The 25,340-nt window shown below is 46.3% G+C and overlaps 4 protein-coding genes across 9 annotated transcripts in view; 2 read left to right on the top strand and 2 right to left on the bottom strand.

Moving 5' to 3' along the window:
* LOC134027215 (palmitoyltransferase ZDHHC14-like) overlaps positions 1 to 10,809 on the top strand; it is a 38,404-nt gene extending 27,595 nt beyond the window's left edge. The window contains exons 6-10 of one of the 2 annotated variants that reach the window (XM_062470483.1): positions 1,314 to 1,362; positions 2,819 to 2,921; positions 3,375 to 3,484; positions 5,196 to 5,298; positions 9,604 to 10,809. In XM_062470483.1, the coding sequence (XP_062326467.1) occupies positions 1,314 to 1,362; positions 2,819 to 2,921; positions 3,375 to 3,484; positions 5,196 to 5,298; positions 9,604 to 10,056 (818 nt within the window). In that variant the 3' untranslated portion in view covers positions 10,057 to 10,809. The remainder of the gene's footprint in view (positions 1 to 1,313; positions 1,363 to 2,818; positions 2,922 to 3,374; positions 3,485 to 5,195; positions 5,299 to 9,603) is intronic. The other variant, XM_062470484.1, reaches the window with a different exon arrangement.
* A 659-nt stretch (positions 10,810 to 11,468) lies between these two features.
* Positions 11,469 to 15,719, bottom strand: lgals8b (galectin 8b). Its single transcript, XM_062470485.1, has 8 exons — positions 15,482 to 15,719; positions 14,926 to 15,014; positions 14,582 to 14,792; positions 14,242 to 14,361; positions 14,114 to 14,140; positions 13,837 to 13,928; positions 13,242 to 13,407; positions 11,469 to 13,115 (listed from the first exon to the last, which is right to left on the bottom strand). Exons 1-8 carry the CDS (start codon positions 15,518 to 15,520, stop codon positions 12,966 to 12,968), a joined length of 894 nt encoding a protein of 297 aa, XP_062326469.1. The 5' UTR covers positions 15,521 to 15,719; the 3' UTR covers positions 11,469 to 12,965.
* Positions 15,720 to 15,797: 78 nt separating this feature from the next.
* Positions 15,798 to 21,059, top strand: LOC134027214 (monocarboxylate transporter 10-like). Of its 2 annotated transcripts, XM_062470481.1 has the most exons (8): positions 15,798 to 16,413; positions 16,527 to 16,742; positions 16,950 to 17,159; positions 17,379 to 17,530; positions 17,774 to 17,936; positions 18,119 to 18,322; positions 18,730 to 18,932; positions 19,254 to 21,059. In XM_062470481.1, exons 1-8 carry the CDS (start codon positions 16,200 to 16,202, stop codon positions 19,410 to 19,412), a joined length of 1,521 nt encoding a protein of 506 aa, XP_062326465.1. In that variant the 5' UTR covers positions 15,798 to 16,199; the 3' UTR covers positions 19,413 to 21,059. The 2 variants fall into 2 exon arrangements, with proteins under 2 accessions (XP_062326465.1, XP_062326466.1); XM_062470482.1 differs by lacking the exon at positions 15,798 to 16,413 and having other exon boundaries at positions 16,593 to 16,714.
* Positions 19,785 to 25,020, bottom strand: LOC134027213 (kelch repeat and BTB domain-containing protein 11). Of its 4 annotated transcripts, none has more exons than XM_062470480.1 (2): positions 24,825 to 25,020; positions 19,785 to 23,664 (listed from the first exon to the last, which is right to left on the bottom strand). In XM_062470480.1, the coding sequence occupies exon 2, from the start codon at positions 23,543 to 23,545 to the stop codon at positions 21,464 to 21,466; it is 2,082 nt and encodes a 693-aa protein (XP_062326464.1). In that variant the 5' UTR covers positions 23,546 to 23,664; positions 24,825 to 25,020; the 3' UTR covers positions 19,785 to 21,463. The 4 variants fall into 4 exon arrangements, with proteins under 4 accessions (XP_062326464.1, XP_062326462.1, XP_062326460.1 ...); XM_062470478.1 differs by lacking the exon at positions 24,825 to 25,020 and adding an exon at positions 24,395 to 24,818; XM_062470476.1 differs by lacking the exon at positions 24,825 to 25,020 and adding an exon at positions 24,399 to 24,818.
* Positions 25,021 to 25,340: the final 320 nt, after the last annotated feature.

The raw sequence follows: 25,340 nt of genomic DNA, 5'->3' as shown, positions 1-25,340 counted from the left end.
ACGTTGGGTACAGGACAAGATAAAAAAGGCCTAATTTACGCTCCTCTAAGGATATTTCTCTGTTGCCTTTCAAGAGAACCTCTCTGTTAACAGACGTGCACATTGAGACACAGCACACATCACAGCAACGTTGTAAATATCGACATAATACACCAGTGCAAACTTAACTAGGCCCTCTAATGCACAGCCCTCCGCAGGAAGGAGAGGGAGCTTAGACCAGAGAGCTGACTTGTTTCCTGGGAATTTCTGTCACCCACAAGCCTGCGTCACTTTTATTGACACAAGAGAGGCGAGACACGGGGATCAATACATTTCCTGTGACTGAATGAGACCAGAATGGACGGCCATATTAGATGGGCTTGATCTCCTTCAGATTTCTCTCTCTCTCTCTCTCTCTCTCTCTCTCTCTCTCTCTCTCTCTCTCTCTCTCTCTCTCTCTCTCTCTCTCTCTCTCTCTCTCTCTCTCTCTCTCTCTCTCTCTCTCTCTCTCTCTCTCTCTCTCTCTATCTCTATCTCTCTCCGTCTTATTCCTTGTTCTCTCTCTTCATCTCTCTCTTTCTCTCGCTCTCTCCACAGATGGTAGTAAGGCTATAATTCAAGTGGCTGCACTGTCTCTCTCTCTCAGCTGATCTTGCTGACCAGGCCCATTTGGGGCTGTACAGAGAAATGGGGATGGGGAACACACTTCATTTTGATCCTTCATGTGAAAGTCACTGTTAGTGCACTATTTAGTCAGTTAATTACTAATTACCATAGGTTGGGTGATCATGATGTAGGCATGTTCTCAGTTAGCCTGCTCATGAGTTGTGTCTATGCTGCTGTAGGCATGTTCTCCCATCATCAGCACGGCCTGGGATCCTCCCTCCCCTGGCTCCAGGGCTGCTGGTGGGTGGATCTCCTGAACACCAGCTGGCTGGGAGGAGAGGTGGACTTGGAGGAGAGAAGAGGGGAGGGCTGGAAGGAGAGGAGGGGAGGGCTGGGGTGAGAGGTAGACTGAGATAGAACTGGGTTCTTGTGTGTGGTGTGCGTAAACTGTGCATGTAGTGTGTGTGAGTGACAGCAGATTCTCGGTCACCGCAGATTGACACTGACTGACCTGACAGCCCACAGCCAAAGCTAATCATCAGCCGGTGAGAAGTGATACAGTAGAGAGGGACTGGATCATACAAGGATGTCTCCATGCCCACACAGGAGAGAGAGATAGTGAGAGAGAGAAATTATTCATTTGAAGGTCCTCATCCCCTCTTGAGTTCCATTTGAAAGTTTTTGAAGCGCAACTGAACTCATTTGACTTCCTCTCCTCTCTCGTACAGGCTCCCACCAAGCAGGCTTTCTCGCCGCACTCAAGGACAGTCCTGCCAGATATCCTTTCCCTCTCGTGTGTGTGTGTGTGTGTGTCTGTTTTCCACGGTGTGTACATAACCTTTACGGATAACTTCACTGAGTCATAGTACTAGGTAGTTCAGACTTGTCACAGTCCTCACCTTTTTGGAAAAACCTCCACCTCTGCAACATGTCATAGTTCACACACACACATAAAGATCAACACACCAACTCCTCCTAACTTCCTTCTCCGTCATCCAGCGGTCTTATCCTCTATTTAAACTGCTCTCGTCTCCAATCTCCTTTTCTCTACAGTTCTCTTATAACTTCTAGAAGGTTCTCACTTTGATTAGGTGTCCCTCCCATTCGTCACCAGGCTCCGTCCTGTCCTCAGGACTGCTCGCATGACTGCTGAGCCTGACGAGTCTGGTTCTGTTTGGCTTACAAAGCACGCACTCAGCTCCACCTCTCTCTCCTCCTTTCCCTCTCCCTCTCCCCCTCGCTCTGTCTCTCCCTCCCTCTCCCCCTCCCTCTCCCCCTCCCTCCCTCCCTCTCCCCCTCCCTCTCCCCCTCCCTCCCTCCCTCCCTCTCTCTCTCTCTCTCTCTCTCTCTCTCTCTCTCTCTCTCTCTCTCTCTCTCTCTCTCTCTCTCTCTCTCTCTCTCTCTCTCTCTCTCTCTCTCTCTCTCTCTCTCTCTCTCTCTCTCTCTCTCTCTCTCTCTCTCTCTCTCTCTCTCTCTCTCTCTCTCTCTCTCTCTCTCTCTCTCTCTCTCTCTCTCTCTCTCTCTGTCCTCATAGAATGCCTTTCTCCTCTCCTGCTGTCTACTCCCTTCCTCCTTCCCTCCATGTCTCTCGTGTTCCAGACAGCAGGCTGTGGCATGCAACCCAGAGATGGACAGATGCCCAGCAGTGTGGCTGCTGTACCACTCAGCTCTTGCCTTAAGCCAGCTTGTTGTCTCTGTGGCAGGTTTCCAGGACAAGCCTCTAAAGGTACAGGGGGACCAACCTTTAAGGTCTTACATCTGAATGCTTTTTTTTCTTCTTTCTTTTCTTTCCCAGAGCAACTTAATCCAAGCAAGTGTGAGACAGACACTCACCAAGCCTAAAGCCTAACCACATACTTTCTAGGCTCGTTTGGTAACACCCTGACATATTTACACGAGCACATTTTATTAATCCTGTCACGTGTCCATTATCAAGTCAGTTCCAGCTAATCTCATGGCTAACCACGCAGAAAGACTGCCTCACACATGTACTTTACACAAATGCTACTTTTACCCTCCTACCGTGTGTGTGTTTGTGGTGGGTGTTTGTGGTGGGTGTTTGACGGAGGATATGGTGACTGTCCGTTAGACATAATGTCCGTGGTGTGCCTGTGTGTGTGCGAGAGAGAGAACAGTAGTTAATGTGTCAGTAAGCCCGAGCGGTTACCGCGAGCACCCGAGTCTGGGAGCAGCTGGTGTTTCCAGCCGTGTTTTCCTTGACCGTGTGTTTTACTGTGCTGGAGGTGGTGGTGTGTTTCTTCTCTGTCTGGTCCATCGTGGGCCTGTCCGGCTTCCACACCTACCTGATCAGCTCCAACCAGACCACCAACGAAGACGTGAGCATCAACCCACACACACACACACACACATGCCACACACATACACACACACACACACACACACTTACTCATGCATACATAGACATGCAGACACACACACTGACATACCCTTGATCCTTGATAGGTTTTGTGTATTTGTAGTGAGTCAGCCTCAATCTCAGTATTCCTTTCTGCAGGGTCCAGGTCTACCCCGGCTAAACGCACACACACACACACACACGCACAGGCACGCGCGCACACAATGGGCTATATAAACAGGAGGGAGTTTACCTTCAACAGTGAGATGACAAAACACTACCTTTTGTCTGTCTTCAGGACCTGGGTCTCAACTGAATAGATGAATATGTTCACAGTCTGATGAGAGAAGCAGCTAAATGAAATGAGTTCTCTGGGCCCCTGTACCTGTTTCTAACATATGCGTGTGTGTGTGTGCGCGCGGGTGTGTTTCAGATAAAAGGCTCGTGGTCGTCTAAAAGAGGAAAGGACAACTATAACCCCTACAGCCACGGGAACATTTTCACCAACTGCTGTGCAGCACTCTGTGGACCCCTCCCACCCAGGTGTGTGTGTGCGTATGTGTCTGTGTGCGAGCGAGCGAGCGCAAACCCAATATAACACAGCTCATCTCCTGTCGTGGTGTTTTAATGGAATATCAAAAAAGCCAAAAATAAAAGTCACTTTTATATTTGTATAAAGCCCCACGCCCCCCCCCCCCCAGGAAATGCTATTTATCTCCACGGCCCTAACTCTACCGATGGACACTGCAGTTTTTACAGAGCCTGGCTGTGTGTTGGCCCACTGTAGCATGTTGGAGTTACTTGTGAGGAAGCTAAAGACTCATGTAGCTTGTCTGTCTGGACAGGAAGAGAGTTAGTTATGAAGTCGTTTCTGTGTTTAAATACTACCAGCCACATGCCCTCTGTCATGTCCTCAACAGGTTTTTTTGTGTTGAGTCCTGTCATTCCACACACACACATACACACACACACACACACACACACACACACACACACACACACACACACACACACACACACACACACACACACACTTGTGGCCTAGATAGCCTCTTATCTTTGCAGGCCAGTCCCACTTTCTGACCATATAGACGTGTGCGCACACACACACACAAACACACACACACAAACACACACACAAATGTTCACAGTCAGCCATGCTCCATCGAGAGAACTGGCTATTAAAGTGTCAGGAAGTGGTTGTTGACAATGCAAGGAGGCAACCTCTCCCAGGTGTGTGTGTGTGTGTGCGCGTGCATAGAGAGCGCTGCTAAGGAGGTTTTTAGCCCTGGCCTGTCAGTGTGTTGGCAGGCTCTGGGGAGTCTCTGCCTCCAGCAGTGTTCTAATACTTACCAGGACTGACTGGACCATAGGTGACAGAGATCTCCTCATTACCATCTGGGGTGGTGTGTGTGCTTGTGTGTCCAGCCACATTAAAGCTGATGAATGGTGTAGTTAAACAACAACCAGAGGACGCAATCAATATACTTTTTAAAATCTCTAACTGTTGTTTTCTAGTTCTGCTGTGTAACCTTTCAGTTTCTGTCCTGAGGGGGCTGTCCTGCTCAGTGAGACTAAGCCTGACCCCTCCACCCTGACCCCTCCACCCTGACCCCTCCACCCTAACTCTCTACCCTGACCCCTCCACCCTGACCCCTCCACCCTAACTCTCTACCCTGACCCCTCCACCCTAACTCTCTACCCTGACCCCTCCACCCTGACCCCTCCACCCTGACCCCTCCACCCTGACCCCTCCACCCTGACCCCTCCACCCTGACCCCTCCACCCTGACCCCTCCACCCTGACCCCTTCACCCTGACCCCTTCACCCTGACCCCTCCACCCTGACCCCTCCACCCTGACCCCTCCACCCTGACCCCTTCACCCTGACCCCTCCACCCTGACCCCTCCACCCTGACCCCTCCACCCTGACCCCTCCACCTGGATCCTTCTGATCCAGCTCACTCTAAACTGGCTCTGTCACTCATTAGTCTCCTTACCCTAAGACTGCAGGTCCTGACACACCTAGCCTCAGCAGGTTCCTGATTAACCATCCATGACTTCCTGTCCAGTAATGAAGAATCAGAAATAATGATTCACTCCACACTGTAGTACTACTAGTCTGTGTATGACCTCAGTGATCGCTTGGCCTTTCCAGCCTGCATACTGAGGGATGTAACAAAGGGCATGGAAAATGATGATTCTTTTTTGTATTCATGGTGAAATTCTGGCTTAATCTTATCTTTCCCCATCAGTCTCATCGACAGAAGAGGTTTTCTCCAATCAGACACGCCACAACCCATACCTCCAACCAATGGCACCACTATGTATGGAGCCACCCAATCACAGAGCCAGATGGTGAGTCATTTCATCTATAGGAAGATGGAATCTTGAACAAGGACGTATCTTGGCCTTCTATACAGTCAGCGTGGCGCACACAGTTAATCATGTTGAATTGAAGCGTGTTAAATGGGTCAGCAGCAGGGAGGGTGGTGGGGGGCTGGGAGGGTGATGGGGGGCTGGGAGGGTGATGGGGGGCTGGGAGGGTGATGGGGGGCTGGGAGGGAGGGTGGTGGGAGGGTGGTGGGGGGCTGGGTGGGAGGTGGGTGGGAGGGGGGCTGGGTGGGAGGTGGGTGGATGGTGGGTCGTGGTGGGCTTGCTGGGTGGATAGGATGTGGATGTCATTGCAGTCTTCGCTGAGTGAATGAGTTCTCTGCTACTCATTCTCTTGTCATGCTCTGCCACTCACTATATGACATGTGAGAGATTTGCGGTCCCCAAGGAAGGTGTGTGTGTGTGTTCCCCTCACTCCGCTTGACTTCATCAAGCAGCCTAGGCATGCTGACGGCCGTAATCCTGTCCTGCCAAGCTTTGTGACTGCACAGAATGATGGAATAGACACGTGACACGTGAATGCAAAATAAAAAGAGACATTGATTGAATAATGAAATACTAGGCTTTTAACACAAGCAGACGTCTGTTAAAAAACAGTACTCACACTATCCCGGAGAGAGGCAGAAGAAAAGCTAGTCTGTGCGGCTGAACAGCAGTAAGTGCCTTAGTACGAAGCAAGAGAAGCTGTAAATGTCAATTCAGCCCTGTAGACCTGGAGAGACGTTCTCCTACACAACACAAGGCTCGTCTCTGGCCGTGTGTGTGTGTGTGTGTGCATTGCAGTGCACATATGCTTCTAAAGGTCAGCTTTGGTCACCCCATCTCTTTGTCAGACCCTTGTTATTGAAATCTGTTCCTCCCTGGACACCGCATCCTTACATTTACATTTAGTCATTTAGCAGACCCGATTCCCTCACCGCTCAGCCACCTGACTCCCTCCCATCCTTCTGTCCTCCCATCTCCATCTCTGAGCCCTCCAGACACGACATCCATGCAGCTCAGAAAGACTGGTTCTGATGACATTGGGAGAGTCCGGTCAGACATGAGGACGTTTAGAAATAGCCCATACACCTGGTATCACCCAAGCTCATGGAGCCTTAAGGAGTTCTACATACAGTCAGAGAAGGATGGAAATGAGTCGTGATGCATCACGCATTGGAACCATTCTGAACTGAAACCGAAGATTCAGGAAGCACGTGACCTAAAACCGAAACTGAAAATTAATTCTAAAACAACTATCTTGCATAACTGTATTAACATTAGACTTTGTCATTGGTGCTGTGCTTCCTCTAAAAATTTCTGCTGAACCAACACAAATGTTATGTCCTTATCAGAAACGTTGAAGTATTTGCCCATTTTTATATAAATGTTTGCTGACCGAAATTTCTCCCTAGAAAATGTATCCCTAGAAATCAGCCCTCCTGCACCCACAAAAGCCTTGTTTATATTTAGAATCCCAAAGCACTCATCACCTTGACGAATCAAGATAATTCTCTTACAATGTTGACTATATCCAACAGAATGGCTCTGGATAAGAGTGTCTGCTAAATGACTGAATGTAACTAGTCCGTACTGTAGCTGCTGCACACAGATATATCTGTGTAAAAGCGTAGCACATATAAAGACGCCTCTCTGGTCGTCACCATGACAACTGTGTGTATTGTGTCGAAGGATGACATCATTTCATGTGGACGCCCACGGGCCCATTCAGCGATGCTAGGGAAACAAGATGACTGCATAGTAGTGGCCATGGCCTCTGGCTGAGATCACACACTTCATTACTACTCCACTATGCTCCCTGAATGGAGTCTCTCTCTATACCTCTCACTCTCTACCACTCTCTCTCTATCACTCTCTGTCTCCCACTCTCTATAAACATTATATAGACAAAGGTATTGGGATTCTGGGATTGGCCATTCTAACACCATCTGCAAGCCAGGTCTAAACACCCAACAGCAGGGCCCAAACTCCCCAATGCTCGTGGGGCTGAATGGGCACATATTCCCACAGACACACTCCAAAATCTTGTGGACAGTCTTCTCAGAAGATAGGCAGCTGTTATAGCCACATGGTGGGGCAACTCCAACTTGTCTATGGATTTAGAATGGGATGTCATAAAAGCTCCTGTAGGTGTAATGTAGGTGTCCCAATAAGGTTGTCTAGATAGTGTGTGTGTGTGTGTGTATATTTTTCTCACGCCTTTTCTAGTTTATTTGCTTCTTTTCTTTTTCTGTTCCTGTTTTCATCTCTCTTTGTTTTGTGGTATCTGAGAGCTATTTTTTGCATCACAGGAAGTTAAATGGGCTTTGACTTTGATGGACTGCCGTTTCCTCATGATAGTTACTCTGAGTAATTGCAGACACACAACTCATTTCAGTTTTCCAGCTTTCTCTCTGAAGAATCAGTCCACGCTGTCAACTATTAATTTATACGATAGGATGACTAATAGTTTAATATCACCTATATGTCAACCTCATTCTGCCCTGCCTTAAATAGTTTTCTAAAGTGAATCAGTGTTTAGACAGCTGTCACCTTTCAATAAATCCCTTCTAGTCGATTAATTCTGAAAAAAAGACCCCAAAGTTAACTCCTAGTGCAGGCAGACGAGGACAGGCCAGGCTGTCCATTTCCTGTTCACCTGGCGTTGCGCCAGTCACACTTCCTGTGGCCCTTTCCGAAGCGCTGACATGTTGAGGGTCCGAGCTAAATTTACCGGCGCCCGCTCCGACCTTGCAGGCCTTTCTGCCAGCACAGAGCTCTGTCAGGAGGTAACATGCCAACACGGGTAGGTTTAAGCTGGGACTCGTGGCTGTGCTTGCTCTCTCCTGTCCACGGTCGACTGGAAACCCAAACATGACACAACTTGAGCACTCAGCCTGGCGCCCAGAACACATACAACGAGCCTCACAGCAATAGCATCAGTATAACAATTATAGTAGGCCATAAACCTTGCTGGGGTGTGCAGCAAGCTTATGGATATGGAGAGTCTGCAGGGCACTGGGGCTATCAAGACAAGCGTGGTGGTGTTTTTCTCTAAATGCATGACTTTGCTACCAGCTTTTGAATAGTCACTGTGATGCCTGCTGTCTCATGTTAAGCCAGTGAGATAGTATGGTAGGTGAATAACGACGTCATCATGAGAATGGTGAAATACCTCCAAATGGACCTTACCCTCGCTGTCACCACTGCCCGGGGCACAGGGCAGTGTTGGCTCTCCAGCTATCCAGAATGCGTCAATAGGTCTAGGAAGATACCAGTGACAATAGGCCCCTGGAGATCCGAGGGTTTTTTCTGTCCCCATGTGGAGCGCGTCAGCTCTTCCGTCTGGGGGATGGACTGTGCTCATTCAGTCTGTCTGTGTTCCAGTGAGGGAGTGGGCTAGTCCCCAGTAGAGGCTGCTGTGTGTGGGGGAATGGGAGTCGTTCCTGGAAGGGTGCTGTCTGTACCTAGCCCAGCTCCAACAGCACCCAACACAGCATCGGTGCCCCTTCCACTCCACCTCTACTGGAGCCCTCTCATAGCAATTTCCTCATTCTTGGGATTTCGCCAGTTGATCCACTATTCAAAGTCCCATCGCTGTTTTTTGTTTGACTGACTGGCCCGATGAGAGGGACAGTAGACCCTTGCATGTACTGTACCAGACAACTCAGGTCCTGTCAGAGAGTCTCTCTGGAGCTACAAGAGTTGACAAGGTCTGCCTCCATTCTCCTGCCTTCCCACACGCAGCTCTGTGCAGTGTGTCCTCACATTATCCAAGCCGCAGCGCACACAGAACAGGCTGTTAGATGAATTAGTCATCATCTCTTTCAGTGGCGAATCGAGCACGGATGGGACCTTTCTGCAGCCCTGTTCCCAGTCCTAAGTACAGGCATGCAATTTTAAGTTACCCTTAGAAAGGCAGGCAGCGGAGATCGATAGGGAAACGTTTCTAACTTGAACCCTGTGTTATTGATTTTGTGGTTGTGTGTGGGGGGGTAGGGAGTGGGGTTTAATGTTTCTTCTCCATGGTGTGTCTGCGTTCTTCCGTGGGTACTAACGGCTCTGCTTCCTCTCTCTCCTCCATGCTTCTACTCCTCTGTCTCCCCCACGTTAACCTCTCTGTGGTCTACTTTCGCCATTCTCCTCCTCGTCACTACATGTGCTTCCCCCCCCTCCCTCCCCCTTTCTTCTTTTTCTATTCCCTTTACCTCTCTATTCATCTCATTGCTGTCCTCGCATCCACCCACTTCCTCCCCCCCCCTCCCCTGATCTCCTTCTTTCTCGTCTCAGTGTGACCAAGACCAGTGCATTCAGAGCACCAAATTCGTTTTGCAGGCCGCAGCCACGCCCCTCCTGCAGCAGCAGAGTGAGCCGGTCAGCCTGACCGAGGACGGGGGCTCCCTGCCTGGGAGGACGTCCCTGGGGGGCCCCTGCAGCACCTTGCCCCTGGGCCATCCCACGCCGCCCTCCTCCACCAACAACCTGAGCTGCCACGTGGCGGACAACATGCTGCCCCTGCGCAGCGAGCACCACCACCATCACAAGGATGGAGGAGGGGTGGTGGGGGGGGGGCATCACCACTTCCTTACGCCTGAGGAGGCCCCCTCGCCCCCGGGCATGCTCCCCTGCGGTACCCCCCTGGGCCACAGCCACACCATGCAGACAGGCTTCTTCCACCCTGCCAGCCAGGACTCCCTACATGAGGACTCGGTCAGAGGACTGGTGAAACTCAGCTCAGTCTGACCACGGGTTCTTCCTGCCCTGCCCCCGAATACATCCATCCGTCCCCCTAAAACGTCCCCATTCTCCACTTCCTTCTCCCCATCCTTTATTTCCTCTCCGACGTCCTCACACACCAGTGCCAAACGGTGGGCCGAATTTCCCCTAAACACCACCACAGGACTTGAGACTATAAGAGGCCGTGGTGTCTAGGCTGCTGAAATTTGCTCTCCTCATTCAGCGTCTTGCCAAGCCTCCCGCCATAGCCAGGGATGGCAGCCAGGGCGGTTGACTTTGCCATAGTTAAAGAGACGGTTAAGTTCTGCCCTCCCTTCTCCTCTACGGAAGCAAAAGTCACTGCCCTGGGAACCGTACAGACATTTTTAAAAAGGGTTGTTATGGCTGTGTATGGTCAAGAATAAAAAGAGGAAATGTATTTGACAATTGTTTCTTAACGTGTTTTCAAAGGAAAGGAAGAAAAGAAAAAAAGCTGCTTTATTTCTGTGGTGAATCACAGGTCTGGCATTTGTTTGTAAGAGGGACTTGGCCTACTTGTTGAATTAAGGATGGATAGTGTCTTTGCCTTTCTCCTCGGACATTCTTGTTGACAGTCAACAATGCAATCAGTAACAAAAGTTGAAGTCATCATGTCGCATATCAGTCAATTCACCTATTTTTTTTATGTTAAAGAGACAATATTGTGTCGTGCCATACCATGTTTTTTTTCTCTCAAATTGTTATATTTCCTGTGGATATTAATAAAATCACATCTTTTTATGGGACAAGAACATAATTTCTTTTTGTGTCACAGCCTTGAGGTGGGCAGTTGAGAGTCATGTGTGGCTAGTTGTGACATCACAACTTTAAAAGCTTGTCTTGTGATGAGTGCCTTTGGTCATCCATGCTATTCTGCGACAGTGTAACCAAGGAGACAAAGAAACAGTTTGCATGTCTGAAGAAAAGCAGAAGCACCAACATTGACAGCTGTGCCGGGCCCAAGGCCACTCAGGTCATTTGCTGCCCCCAATCATCCTGTTTGTGTCAGAACCCTCGGAGGTTTGTAAAGGAAGAGACAACTTAGTTAACATCCACTTCTTTGTGTTTGCGGTCAACTTAAAGGGAACAACGCTTCCTAAATACAGGCTATTTTTGCCCTTGGTAGCCACTGAAAAGCTTTGCCTGTTGTGTCCTTGCGGCTCTGCTTCAACTGATGTGCTCAAAGTGTGGGTGTTGTGCCAGACAAGCCATGTTGGCAGCTTTCAGTACAGCTTTCTATGGCCCCCTGGTGGTTGTAATTATAAAATTACCCTTCATGTTGGGACATACAACAGAATATTTAACTGGAAATGTTAAACATTCTTCTGCAATTACATTTTGCATATTCAAAATAAATTTGACTTTCTCCATCTTATAAAATTGGTTTTAATAATTAATAAATGGTATGGTACACTTGTATCAAACAAATGCCTGTAAATCTCCTGACTTTCATTGACGTTAGCACATATTTCAGCACACTGTGAACTGTATATATTTAAGCACATTGGAAGAAGAGTACATTTCCATACATTTATTCAGCTGTAAATACATTATTTATAATACATACAATAATGTATCCATAATATGTACAGCAAAAATGAATAGTCATCACAATATACAGCTTTGAGAATGTAATTCTCTTGCTCTGCAAATATAATGTAGTAGGCCACAATGTATGCCTTACTGTACAAAGGACTAGTGCTGAAGTACGATATCCCAGGTATTAAAGCTGGTGTAGGCAAGATTAGATGTATTAGTTGCTATCAAGATGTGAAGTTTATTTTGGCAAATCTGACAAGAAGTGCTTCTCATCAAACATTGCCTACACCATATTTAATACATTAGATTATTAGACAAATAAAGGATTATTAGACAAAGATTGTCAATGACAGGACTTAAAAAGACAACATGGGGGAAAAAACATAACTGCCATAACTTAAAAAAGATGATAAAATAATAATATAATGGATTCCAGTTATTTTTGTGTAATTTACAACTCACCTGGTGTTGCTCTGTCCATGCTTCAATGTCACTGCAACATCAAATCATTTAATGGTTTTTCTTGTTTTCGTATTATTGTATGCACAGACAGCAACATATTAGGGATCAAATCCACAGGTACAAGTATGTTCCTGAGAATTGTAATTTTTTCTTCTCTCCAAAAGAGCACCTATCTTCAAGGATTTTCAGCTACACTACTGAAATATGAGTTGAAATACATTCTAATGGAATGTTGACAGTTACGGTAAAGATTCTGAGATTTGATGATTTTCAAAATGTATGAATTTGGATTAGTAAAAGTTTGTCACGCAGTTTCCATAAGTTGTGCTCTTTTTGCTAATGACCTTGACATGTTGAACCTGGGGATATCTTAACCTTTCTTGTATTCAGCTCTCTGATATTTAACTGTGGAGTTTCCAAACCAGACGTCAAAGTGGTTGTTTGCGGATGGTTTGTGGTTAGTGTTTATATTAAATGCTTTTTTTTCTCTCCAGTGTATTACAGTTTCCATAACAGTGCACCCAGTTGTGCATAATACAGTATATTAGCTTGTTAGTGCTGTAAAGACACTAACCAAGGCAACCCTGTAAACAGTCATGGCTCAGATATGGGGGGACATTCAGCCTTTTGTTTAAAGCTGGATTTGTTCATGCACTGCAGCCCTGGATGGGTTGTTGTAAAGGGGCTGATTGTCCATTATTTGCCAAAACCAGGCCAAGTCTTGACTGGGTTACCAAAAGGCTAAACCTAGCATCAATTGGAACCGAACAGAAGGCTAGCCTGGCCTTGCACCCTCACCAAGCGACCTAACGTTACCTAGCCTGGTCTAACCAAACCTAGCTTCCACAGTCTGTTACTTTAAGCTAGCCTAGCCTGGGGGTCTGTTGTCCTGGGGGTCACCACAGCTTGGTATCCATTAGCTGCAGGTCGCCCATGATCTCCAGCTGGTCGATGGTGCTCAGGTCCTGCACCCGGTGTCTGTAGTCCAGCAAGTGAGAGCCATTCACAGCTAGCTTGAACTGGTGGGCCTGGATCAGGACGAGCAGCTGAAAGAAGATTACTATTTTAAATGATAGTCTGTCACTGTTATGATATGGATGATCTTTATACCATGTTTAAAGACTACAGCTATGTGTGTTGTATCACACTACCAGGCTAACATACCGGCATACCTCAAAGTACTCCCCAGCAGAGAAGGGGAAGAAGGGGATCTCTCTCTCCTCTGGACCCCAGGACTCACTCAGGTAAGAGTTCCTGATGAACATGCCAGACTTCATGCGAGGATTAAGGTGCAGGGCAATGTTCTCTGTCTTGCTGTTGCGGAGGTTGATAGTAAAGCTGAAACACATAGGATTCGCTGTTCAGCATGACATAATGGGCTATTCTGTGTCCATAAAGTAAGCAATGAAGCTAGATAGCTAAACAGTGCAACTGTTACTTTACATTTTCCTCTTTATGTGTACTTTCCGTACTTTTCTATCTAGCATGAGTATGTAAATGAGCCACATACCTAATATAGGTCTAATATCAATCTACTTGTGTGTTATCTGGTATGTGGGTCTTTAAAGCTATCTTTATGATCCCCTTCAGAGAATATACAGTAAGATCTTTTACAGACCCTTTAAGGACAGCTGTAGTGAGATAACTAACCATTGACCGTCAGTACCATTCCATCACAGGGCCATAAAGCAAACAGGTGGCAATGGTGAAAGCTCTGAGTACTGTCTGGTTGGAACGTGTTTTTGTTCCGAGTGTCTCTTGTCTTACCTGTGAGGGTACATACTGCTGACCTTCCCCTTAATCATGATGTGCTGCCCAGGGCTCAAACCCTTGATTAGACTGCCTTTATAAGGAAGGCCCTGGCGGGAAACACATTATATGGATGTCAGATCATTTTATCTACATGATTTTAATAGATGTTATTTGATTGATGTGTTAGTTTATTTAAATGAGGCATATCTTTACAACAGTGCTTTATGTGTTGGAAGAATATAACAGGAAGTGATGTTGGTGTCGTGATAGAATGTGTATGATTATTACTCACCAAGTCTCCTGACTCTGAATATATTGCCTATGAAGGGAAGAGTGAGAATTAGAACTGTATGATCATCAGTGAATGTGGTTGAATGTTGAATGACTGTTTTAGCTCCACAGATGAGATTTAATTCTTACTGAGTTTGGGATGAAGCCGATAGCGTGAACTTTGACCTTCCCAGCTATAGAAAATGTGTCAATCTTGTCCAGTTGGAGCCTGTGCTTGTACTCTAACAAATGAGCACCATTTACAGCCACCTACAGGCAGTGAGGAACACAGGATTTATGGGACACTGATAGCATAATAAAAGCATATCAAAAATAAATCAGCCCATCCAGATTTCCAAATTCTTGTGACCTGACCAATTTTAATTCTGCAGTTCTCTCTAGTGAGTGATCCCAAACTAAATTCATGATCATCCGCATCATCCATTTCACAGCATATCTGGGTAACCCCTGCACACATCATCCCACTTGCCTTGAAGCAGTCGTCATGCACTAGGATGATGGTCTCAAAGGCGGCTCCCTGTTTGTAGGGCATCTTGTGGAGAGTCTCTTCCCTGCCCCAGCTCTCTTGCAGCAGGGAGTTACACACAATGCAGGGAGCGCCCTTAAAGCGAGGGTTGAAGTGGAGGGCGATGTCTGCCCGTGGCCTCGTGCTACAGCCACAGGACAGGTCCATCTGGAACCTGACCAGAGTCCAGCATGAAGCATGTTCACCACATATGGGTTCATTAGACTTATACACATACACATCTAAAGTTGTATTTCATGACACACACACACACAGACCATCATATTCATAATATCACCATGGTGTACCTGTCAGCATCAAAGGGAACAGTGCCCTGAACGATGACTATCTCTCCGGGGTGCAGTCCTCCAGGTATAGTGCCAGTGAATGGGACCACCTGGGGGAAGAGCATAATTGAATTTAAGGTATTTGTTAATTGAATGGCATTGTGGGAAAATAGCCATTGCCATAGCCAAAAAGTTTTTGTCTGGCATTTTTTTGCTTATATTATATATTGTCTTGATGTGTGAATTCTCCACGTATAGCATTGTCATCTCAGGTGGTAGGGGCTGTATACGTGAATAACAGATATGGACATGACTACCCTGTATCTATTATTCATAAACACAGTGCGGAGTAAAGCACATAGAGATAACAGAATGAAATGGAGACGACGAATGCATGCGCATTCGTAAGTTGTATTTTCTCTATGTGTGTGTGTGTAGGCTATAGCCAAATAGGCACATTAAACAATAGCATGTTATTCGTATTCAAAACAGACTCACTTTATTTTGAGCTCTACATGTCAGCAGAAAATGGTACGAGCGATATAAGTATCGTAATAGCAATGGTAAAGGCTCTTACCGGATTTAGGACAGTGTGTTTCGCATTTGCCACAGACATTTTTGGCCTACTACGCAATATTACACCATCAAACTGTAATGCCCACAAGCGTCGAATAATTTGGAAACAGAATGTAATATAAATTGGCCCTTGGTTTATATTCCCCTATGCCAAATAAATTCGTATGGCAGTAAGCATTTTTCCTCCATCAGTCCAATTACCCACTATGCTACGTCATATCTAATACGCAACCATGTGATGCTCGGTGGCGGTATCTGAAATTACAATGGCATTACATCAACAGGATAAACTGTAGCTGTGGGTGAGAGAGGCATGGCACTTCACTGCACTGTAAAATTATATTGGCGAAATTTAAATTAGCCGTTAAATGCGGCTAACAAATAGCCTTCTATTTTTGTTTTTGTAATAAAACAAATTGTTGCATACTGGTCATGTATGATGTAGGCCTAGGCTATGCATTGGTAACACAATACAATTTAACTGTAACTTTTTTGCAAAAGTGAGGATCGCTGAAAGTCATCTCAAATTCAATCAATAGGTCACTTATTGCGCGCCCTATCAGTGTGACGCACGTGCAATGTTTGTGATGCCACTCTTAGTCGACAAACGGCACCTTATGATGCAGTTAAATTGAATGTAGTGGGTTCTATATCTGTAACAACATTGCGTGAAGAGGACATGGAAGTTGGCCTTGTTCCATGAAGATTGGTGCGCCAAAATGCACATCTTTCGGACGACCATTCCTTTCCGAAGGTTTTACACCGAGGAATCGGAGCTACGGATAATCAAGCCGCCTCCTGACGGAGGTTGGGGTTGGGTCATAGTCTTCTCCTCCTTTTTGTACAATGTTCTGGTACTAGGCTTTCACAATTCATTTGGCGTCTACCTTATCAGTCTTCTGAATGAATTTGAGGACACAAGTTCGAAAACAGGCAAGTAGCTTACCGACCATCAACTAAAATAAACCTCACAAAGTTGTTTTGTCATGTCGTTGAATACCTATGTAGGCCTATACAAAAAATGCTTACCCTATTTCTCCCCATAGCCTTGGTTGGCTCCATCAGCTATGGTTTCATCATGATCTGTGGGCCTCTGTCAGGGAAGCTGACAGTCAAGTATGGAGCCAGAGAGATATCTATCATAGGCTCCCTCATCATCATGCTCTCTATTGTCTGCTCCTCCTTCGCACCGTCATTAGGAGTCCTGTTCTTCACCCATGGCTTTCTAACCGGAGTAGGTTCCAGTTTTGCTTTCACCCCAGGTTAGCACTATGAAAGGGAACTGATAAACGGATGATAAATCTCTATTCAGTAGACTATATTGGGCAGCCACAGACAGAAGTACATGACAGATTTGGAGAGAAAACAGATACAAGCCTTTTCGTTCCGAACCTCCATAGATCCATTCATATGTTCATCCTACCTTCCTGTCCTCCATCCACCACCCTCCCGACCCTTCCCTTTCCCAGGTATGATCATGGTGAGCCAGTACTTCACCACCCAGCGCTCCCTGGCCACTGGGATCGTGATGTCAGGGGGGGCTGCGGGGGCTCTGGTCCAGACCCGGCTCCACCAGTACCTCATAGACACCCTGGGCTGGAGGCAGAGTCTCCGGGTGTTTTCTGGTGCCATGTTACTGTGTGTCATCACCGGCTTTACCTACCTGCCACTCAATAAAGGTACTAGGTGCTAAAGGTACTGCAGATATTGACCCCACAGCTTGGCTTGGTTTCATTTAAACCTTAAAGGACTCATGCTCATGTGAAAATATTTGTCAGTAATTCATGGAACTACAACTACACAGAAATGTCAAAAGACTGCCATTGACTTGATGCCCAAGTATGGATGAAAATTCAGCACATTGAATTCGTACTCCACTACTATTCTGCTACACCAAGGTCACACCAGGAGTGTGGTGGACAATCTGAAGAACTCTCCCCTGAATAAGTTTGTTGTGGACTTGGGACTGTGGAAAGACTCTGTGTTCCTCATCTGGGTCCTGGCCAACGGACTGTGTAAATTTGGGTTCTTTATTCCTTATGTCCACTTGGTGAGTGATACAATGTCATCTTCAAAAGTATTACAACTTGGCAAAAAGAAGCAACCTTATTTCAAGGTTATTGTGCAAGGTTGCATTTTAGTGTTGTTAGTGATGTACCTGGGTTTGTGTGTTTGTGTGTGTGTGTGTGTGTGTGTGTGTGTGTGTGTGTGTGTGTGTGTGTGTGTGTGTAAGCAGACATGTTCTTAATGTACCTGCGTGTGTATGTATGTATGTGTGTGTGTGTGTGTGTAGGTGAAGCATGCAGTACAGCTGGGTATCCCTGTCCACAGCGCCACCAACATTATGTTGTGTCTGGGCTTGACCAGCATGGTCAGTCGGATCATCTTCGGCAAGATCTGTGACTCAGAGAAAATCAACAGACTCTACTTCAACCAGGCATCAGTCTTCTTTGTTGGTACGGCCCACTGACTGCATTGTTCAGGCATGTGTTGAGTTGTGTGGTGAGACATGTTCTTCAGTGAATTAACCTGCAACAGGATCTTGTCAGTCATTTCCATAAATGATCTGTAAACCTGTAAAGTGACCTTTCTACTTCCAGCCAGCAGCATCAGTATGAGTGTATTCTTGTGGCCCCAGGTTTGCTGTACCTGTTGATCCCTGCTCTCCACAACTACGGCTCTCTGGTGGTGTTCGCTCTGCTGCTCGGGGTGGCCGACGCAGGGAACTACATCCTGCTCCCCGTCCTGACCTTCGACCTGATGGGTGCTGAGCGCATGCCCGTGGCATGGGGGTTCATGCTCACTGTCAATGCTGTCAGCTGCCTGGGGCCGCCCTTTGCCGGTACGTTAACAGGGGCTTTTTCGTTGATGGACACCATGATAACCAAGAGACAGTGTTTTGTATAGTAATGAAAATTCAAATCAAGTCACTATTTAATTACCAGTACTTTTTAATAAGACAATATTTCATTATGTCCATAGAAAATGCATTACGTTTTAGCATCTCTGTAATGTTAATGTTAATATGGGGAGTCAGGTGGCTGAGCGGTTAGGGAGTCGGGCTAGTAATCTGAAGGTTACCGGTTCGATTCCCGGCTCTGCAAAATGACGTTGTGTCCTTGGGCAAGGCACTTCACCCTACTTGCCTCGGGGGGAATGTCCCTCTACTTACTGTAAGTCGCTCTGGATAAGAGCGTCTGCTAAATGACTAAATGTAATATTGAGTTAACCAGTTTGACATCCCCTCAGGCTGGATGGATGACATCACGGGCAGCTACAACCTGGGCTTCGTGGTTGCCGGTTCATTGAACGTGGCGGCGTCCATCGTTCTAGCCTTTATCCCTCTAGCCAAGCACTCCATTAGGCAGACAGAGAGGAGCATCATCAACGTCACCATCGACCACTCCACGCAGGAGATCACGCGGTGGGATGAAAACCTGCCCCCCATTGAGGTAACGTACTGCATCAGAAATTTCCACAAGGGCTGTTTGGTACTCAAGTCCCACTTTTTGGACGGGTATAGCTCAGAGCATTTGACTACAGATCAACATGTTGCAGGTTCAAATCCCTTCCAGTACGTCGCTTTGGATAATAGCGCCTGCCATTTGAAACTATTTATTATTTTGCTCTGGCACTTGTTGACAAATCTAATTTCAAATCTGAGTGCCTGACTGTTAGATTTAGGTTGTAGCCATCGTCCATCATCTTTAGAATCGGTAACTAATTGATTAATAGTTCCAGTGTCAAATCAATTTGTTTAATCCGTCTGATAGGAAGTGCCTGTTGTGTCCAAGTACGTGAGTTACACCAGGACTATGTTCCGTAGCCCAGACCTCTTTGAGTCCCAGCCTGAGGCGTACAGAGGAGAAGAGGTGGTGGGGGAGGCCACAGGGAAGGCTGCAGTGCCCTCTCCTGAGGAGACGAGGCTGTAGAAAGGGCTGCAGTAAGAGAAGCTGGCCTCATCTACAAACACCACTCAGCCTCTGCCTCTTTCTCTCTTGGTCTAGAACACGTCTTCACACAAGCATTGCAAATATATTACATATTGCTACAGAATATGACTTATTGACTTTGTGAAGCTATAAGAATATGTCAAATTGTATTGTAAAAAAAGCATGCCAGCCTGCAGCATGGCTAATGGCCCAGGTGGTGTTTTACCAGATGTCCACTAGATGGCAGTCCTAAATCAAACATTGTTGCATACAGGTCCGGAGTGTCTTTACTCCCTCCTCAATGCAAAAACCCAACAGAGCTTATCAAGGTGTTACTTTTCAGACACAAAATATTTTTATTTGCAGCACTTATTTGACTGTAATACATTATTCAACAGTTAGTTTGTTAGCCATTTATGGTAAGAAAGCCGTCAACCAGCTAAATATATTGTGTCTTCAAGCCATTCATCACAATACCAGGTCCAAGTCATTAGATAAACAATACCAAGCCATTAGAACTTCACAATACACTGACATCAGAGAGCAAACAGTCCAACTAATGTCAAGTGACATCCACTTGGTCAGAGCAGGCAGGCCCACCTATTTCAGATAACAGAGCAAACTACTGTATATAACTCCCATAACTTAACAAAAATCCCAATGGATGTGCTATTGCAAAAGCAAAAAGTTGAACAAAAAATGCAGAAGATTGAAGAGTTGTAGTGGCCTTATTCAATACTACAAGTGCGTGGTTTGAGAAGGATTTGGCATAATGGTGCATAAGCTGTGTTTGAGCTATGTTGTGCTAGAGAAATTCTGCTTGCTACTGTGAATAATGGATGCCGTAAGTGCATCACGCCAAGGCAGCAAACTCTTATCTCGGAAAACAGCTTAATCTACCAAATTCTTCAAACTTGGTTTTGCAGTTCAAATTATTCAACAGTGTTTTTTATTAATGGTACCGTAATTATTACGCTAAATCTGGGCTCTGTGGCTTCTAATAAATGAATTTGACAGAAGAGATATTAACATGACTTTAACCATAAAAGTGACTTTAAAATAAAATTTGCAGCAAATGAGATGCCCTGAAGTCACAAAAGTTGTTCCGAAAGCTGAAGCTTTTGCTATAAGATGAACAAGTTATGGTGAGTGTTTTATCACTTTCTTTCCACATACCATATGTTAAGGATTGATAACTATAACATATGTCTTTGGCAAACATGACAAAGGGATCCAATCCCTCAGAGAAAGTACTCCACCTCTTACAAATCCCTTTAATAAACTCTGTAAACATAGGCACCAAACAGCCAATCAATCAAGCCCATATAACCGATTGTATTAAATATATATTTGTCCTTTCACACTTATTGGTAAATGTTGTCATTGGTTTTGATAAAGTAGGTATTCTGTAGTTTTATTCACATGTGAATTGTGCTCGTAGACAGTTTCTAAAGACCTGTATTGTATGGATCTAGGTTATTTGCATCTTGTAACTGAATGGCGTAGGTTTACATTGCTCTCTTAAATGCAGTCAGAATATCAGGTTTTTCAGAACATCCTTATAGACCATAATGTTGTATGTTGTGGCAGGCATTGTGCTAATAAATGATGTCACTGAAGTGCTTGTTTGCATAGGGCATATATGGAGCAGCCATGTCCAGACATACTTAAACTGTTCCCTTATTCTCAATGCAACCATTTTCCACATAAGATGCTTGGCCAAAGCCACCAGCCAACTAATACGATTAAAACAAAACCTATTCTACCTGCAGTTACGAAAGTGCACCAAACAAAAATCCACATAGAGGTATGCACAAAATGGACTATTGTCTCATCTCTATATACAGTTGGATGCATATCTTGTAGCATTCATTCAACATTTAGAAAGTTTTCCTTCTTAAGGCTTATCCCGGAGACACGTTAACTCGCCATGCAAATGAACACATTCCATTTCGAGCATGTAAACTGGACACAAGAAAAGTAAAGCTGACATCGATAAGTGTTTATCTATTCCATTTCGGCTATGTTGTCTTATCGATAGTAGCATGACATTACACAATCCTCTCTGGCTTCTCTGGTAAACTGAGTATAAAAGGAAACAGTATTCCTTTTGCCTCCAGAGGGGCTCTCAGTGGTTCCTCCACAAAGTAGGCATTCTCCTCCTCCACTATGAACTGGAGCGTCTGTGTCTTGTTCACACAATAGATGCAGTTTCCGATGACGGCACACCTGAACGGCAGAGGACTTCCCTGTCGCTGTGACGCGCAGTCGTGCCACATCTTCACTATGGTGTTGTACTTGAACACATTTATCCCCTGTTCCCGGTTGACGTCGAACCTGTAAATGAAGCTCTTGAGGGCCACCATGTCGGAAGACTTCTTCCTGCTGTTGTTGTAGGGGCACTCCTGCCACTCGTCCCTCTTGATGTCGTATCGGAGCAGACGGTAGAAGAGCGAGCCCCCGGAGACGTACAGCTCTCCGTTGCAGGTGGTGGCCTCGTGCGCAACTGCGAACGCCCCTTTAGGTAAGGGGGCCACCGCGGTCCAACGGTCCATACGGGGGTCGTACTTCTCCACCGTGAACAGACACTCCCCTCCGATGGCGTACAGGTTCCCATCCATGGACACCAGCTTAAGCTGTGACCTCGCCTGGTTCAACGGTCGAATCTCACTCCAGCGGTTGGTGACGGGGTTGTAACAGAAGACCTTGTCTGAGACCTTTCCCTTGTCCCCATAGCCCTTTATCCCCCCAGCCACAAACAGGTAATTGTACATGGTGCAGATCCCACAGCCTTTCGTGTTGATGTCCTCGGGCATCACAGTCAGCGGTCTCCAGTCGTTTGCTGTCTCGTTAAAGTAGTAGATCATGTGATTGTCCTCGAAAGAGGCCACCGACAGGGGACTTTGCGGTCGGCTGTTGTTGCGACTGGGCGGTCTGCTGCCCACACGGTCAAACACGTCATTGATCTCTGCCACCATCAAGGACTTCTTCCCTTCCATTCTCTTCTTCAGGATCAGGTCTCGCTCTGAGCCGTTCAGGCGCCCGTAAACCGCAGGGTCCCGGAGAACCTGCAGGAAGTTGTCACTCATGAAACGGTAGGCGGTTTCCTTCAGTTCACTGAGGCGCTGCTTTTTGGCGATGGTCAGGACCTCGTAGCAGTTCTCTGGCGTGATCTGCTCCGACATGGAGTCCATGGCAGCCTGGACGGCACAGGGGACCTGCAGGATCTTAGCCCCGGTGATGACGTCGACCACATTGTCCTTTTGCACACTCATCTGGGAAGTGTAGATGTAGTCTATCAAAATCGACAAGGTCTTGTAGTTCACGCCTTTCACTTTCAGGATGTCCCGAGACAGCCTCGCCCTGAAGTAGTCGCTCTTCTCCGCCAACACGGACTTGTGCACACTGATTTTCTGTCCGCCGACCTCAATCACTAAATCGGGCTCCTTTTTAGATGCCGCGTTTCCGTTGTGACCGCTGTCCCTGCGTGCTGAATGGCCATATTGTGTGGGCTCAGCTGTGTGAGAGCCAGGACTGGAGGAGAGACCTAGCTCTAGCGTGGTTGGCTGCCGGCCCATACAATGAGTGTCAGGCGCAACAGTCCCGTGCTCAGAGGGGGTGGTGACGTTACTTTTCTGACACTGATTCTTCCCATGGTTGAAGGACAACAGGGGGCCGTCCACTTCCTGGTCGGCCCGGCTCTCAACACATGTAGAGGAGTCTACACAGCAGGGCACTTTGGCCTGGGCTCCATTCATACCATCACTGATGCCATTTCTGCCGTGAGAACCGTTCAGATCTGGGCTTGACAGAGGCACCTGCTTAGGATGATAATTTGAGATGTGAAACTGGTCGGTGTTTGAGATGTATGAAGTGTCAGTTGGCTGAAGCTCATTATGGTTTCCCCCCCTGTCCAAGAGATACTCCTTGTCAAAGGTCATCGGGGCCTGGTCGTCCTTTAGGCACCCCAGGTCTGAGGTGTGGGAGCTCCCCTCCTGCCTCAGGGCTAAAGGACACAGCCCTCCCCCCTCCTCGGTGGGAGAGGCCAGGTCAGAGTTCCCAGCATGGAGGATGACGTCTGCTTTCACGGTGAACGTCCCCCCTCGTGCTCCCCGTCTCTGGGCTTCATTCATCTTAACACAGCGAGCTTGAGGCCAGATCCAGGTGGGTCATGGTAAGGAGGATTCCAAAACCAGTCTTCAGAGTCACCAATGTGTCTACAGATTGAGTCCCAGGGCTTCCGTTCATTACACTATTTGTGAAGAAGCAAAGAGACAGGGAATTAACCAAAGCAGATTCGCATTTTCAGTTTTGACTACATTGAAAGTTGTCAGTGCTTCTTGAAACTGCGAGGGGCGCCCTTACTCTACAATTAGGCTACGCAAAGGTTTTCATTAGTAGTACATAATACGCCAATTTAGAGGTAAAACGCAAAAAACATAATGTAAGGAATTTTCAGTAACTTGTCGTATTTTAGCGTTGATTGATCGGATATTGCAAATATAATTAAACTAGTCAAACTTAAGCACTGGCAGGACAAACACGTTCTTGTTGCTATAAATTGACATGACCTCTTACAATAATCACCCTACTTATCTATTATTTGTGTTAATGCGACCCGAGGGAGTCGGTCATAAACAGCTAGCGCATGCCCAGGGCGCATCGCACTTCGCTCTGGAGGAGTTAATTCTAAATATGACGGGAAGACACTGGAACATACCTCCTCGAGCATCTTAAAGCGCAGACTATATAAAACAATTCACGCAATTTCTTAAAATGTTTTATCAATTAGGGTAGGCGGATTGACAAGTGATTAGAACACACCTTGGTGAATAGGTTATTTAGCAATTGGAAAACAATAACCACGACATGTCTCTCTATCCCAGTAGTTATTTCAAAGACTGAATAGCCTCAAACGACGTAGCCTATATGCTTAACTGAAAAAAAATCTGTCTCGTTTCAAATAATTTATTATGACCTACTTACGTTGTCTTGTGCTTCGATTCAACAGCCCCTCTTGGTCCTACACAAAGCACTCTTATGTAAGCTAGTCGCAACCTCGAGGATGCAGAAGCAACAACCAAATTCGAGACAGATGGTGGTTTCTTCAATATTTCGGTAAAGATTCCAATTAACGTAGTCTGCCCCGTTCACTCGTTAATTTCAGTCCAAGACCACTATCTTGCCCGTTTTCTGCAAATTTGTGTATCTTCATTTTTCAATTGAATTATTATTCTGTCATTATAAACAATGTTAGATCGACGTCTCGTCTAAAGCAAAAGGCTCACAGTTGTTTCGGGTCAAAGTCCTTATTCAGTAGGATTATCCACGACTAACGTCGCCAAGTAATTTCCCTCAGCAGGTCCTCGGCGCGACGTGGAACGCACATCAATGCTCTATTTCCCTTCTCACCATTTGGAATCATCGGTCCAGCATGCAGCCAGGGCTCTTCCGTGCCTCTTGCAGGCTGTGTTTTGATTTTTACTGTAGGCAGCAGACCGACAGTTATCGATCTAGACCACACCCCCTTAGTATTAACCCTACACACTTCAACACGTTCGCCCCATCTGCCTCACGAGCTGGAGGCATTCCGAGATCAAGATGCGACATTCCTTCATGTGCCTTTGTGCTGTTTTATGATTGGGGAAATCCCTCTATATCAAACCATGAGCCGACTATAAAATCCACAATTGTAATTCCATTCCAGTGTATTAAGGCAGAGTCAGAAGCCATTCAGCTATATGACTGTATTAATAATAGGACTACTGAATGAGCATTCAGTCTTTGTGCCTGTGTGATGCTTTACTGGGGTGTGAAAGTAATCAAGTTGCATTAGTCTGAGCTATATCGCCCCTTGTCCCAATTCAAAGCAGTGATCAAAAACAGCAGTAGGCTTACATCTACTGTGATAAAAGCTTAGATGTCATC

The sequence above is a fragment of the Osmerus eperlanus genome, chromosome 9 (genome assembly GCF_963692335.1).
Source record: "Osmerus eperlanus chromosome 9, fOsmEpe2.1, whole genome shotgun sequence".
In the NCBI taxonomy this organism is placed as follows: Eukaryota; Metazoa; Chordata; class Actinopteri; order Osmeriformes; family Osmeridae; genus Osmerus; species Osmerus eperlanus.
Note: the sequence above shows the minus strand (reverse complement) of the source record. Positions and strands in the feature narration are given on the sequence as shown.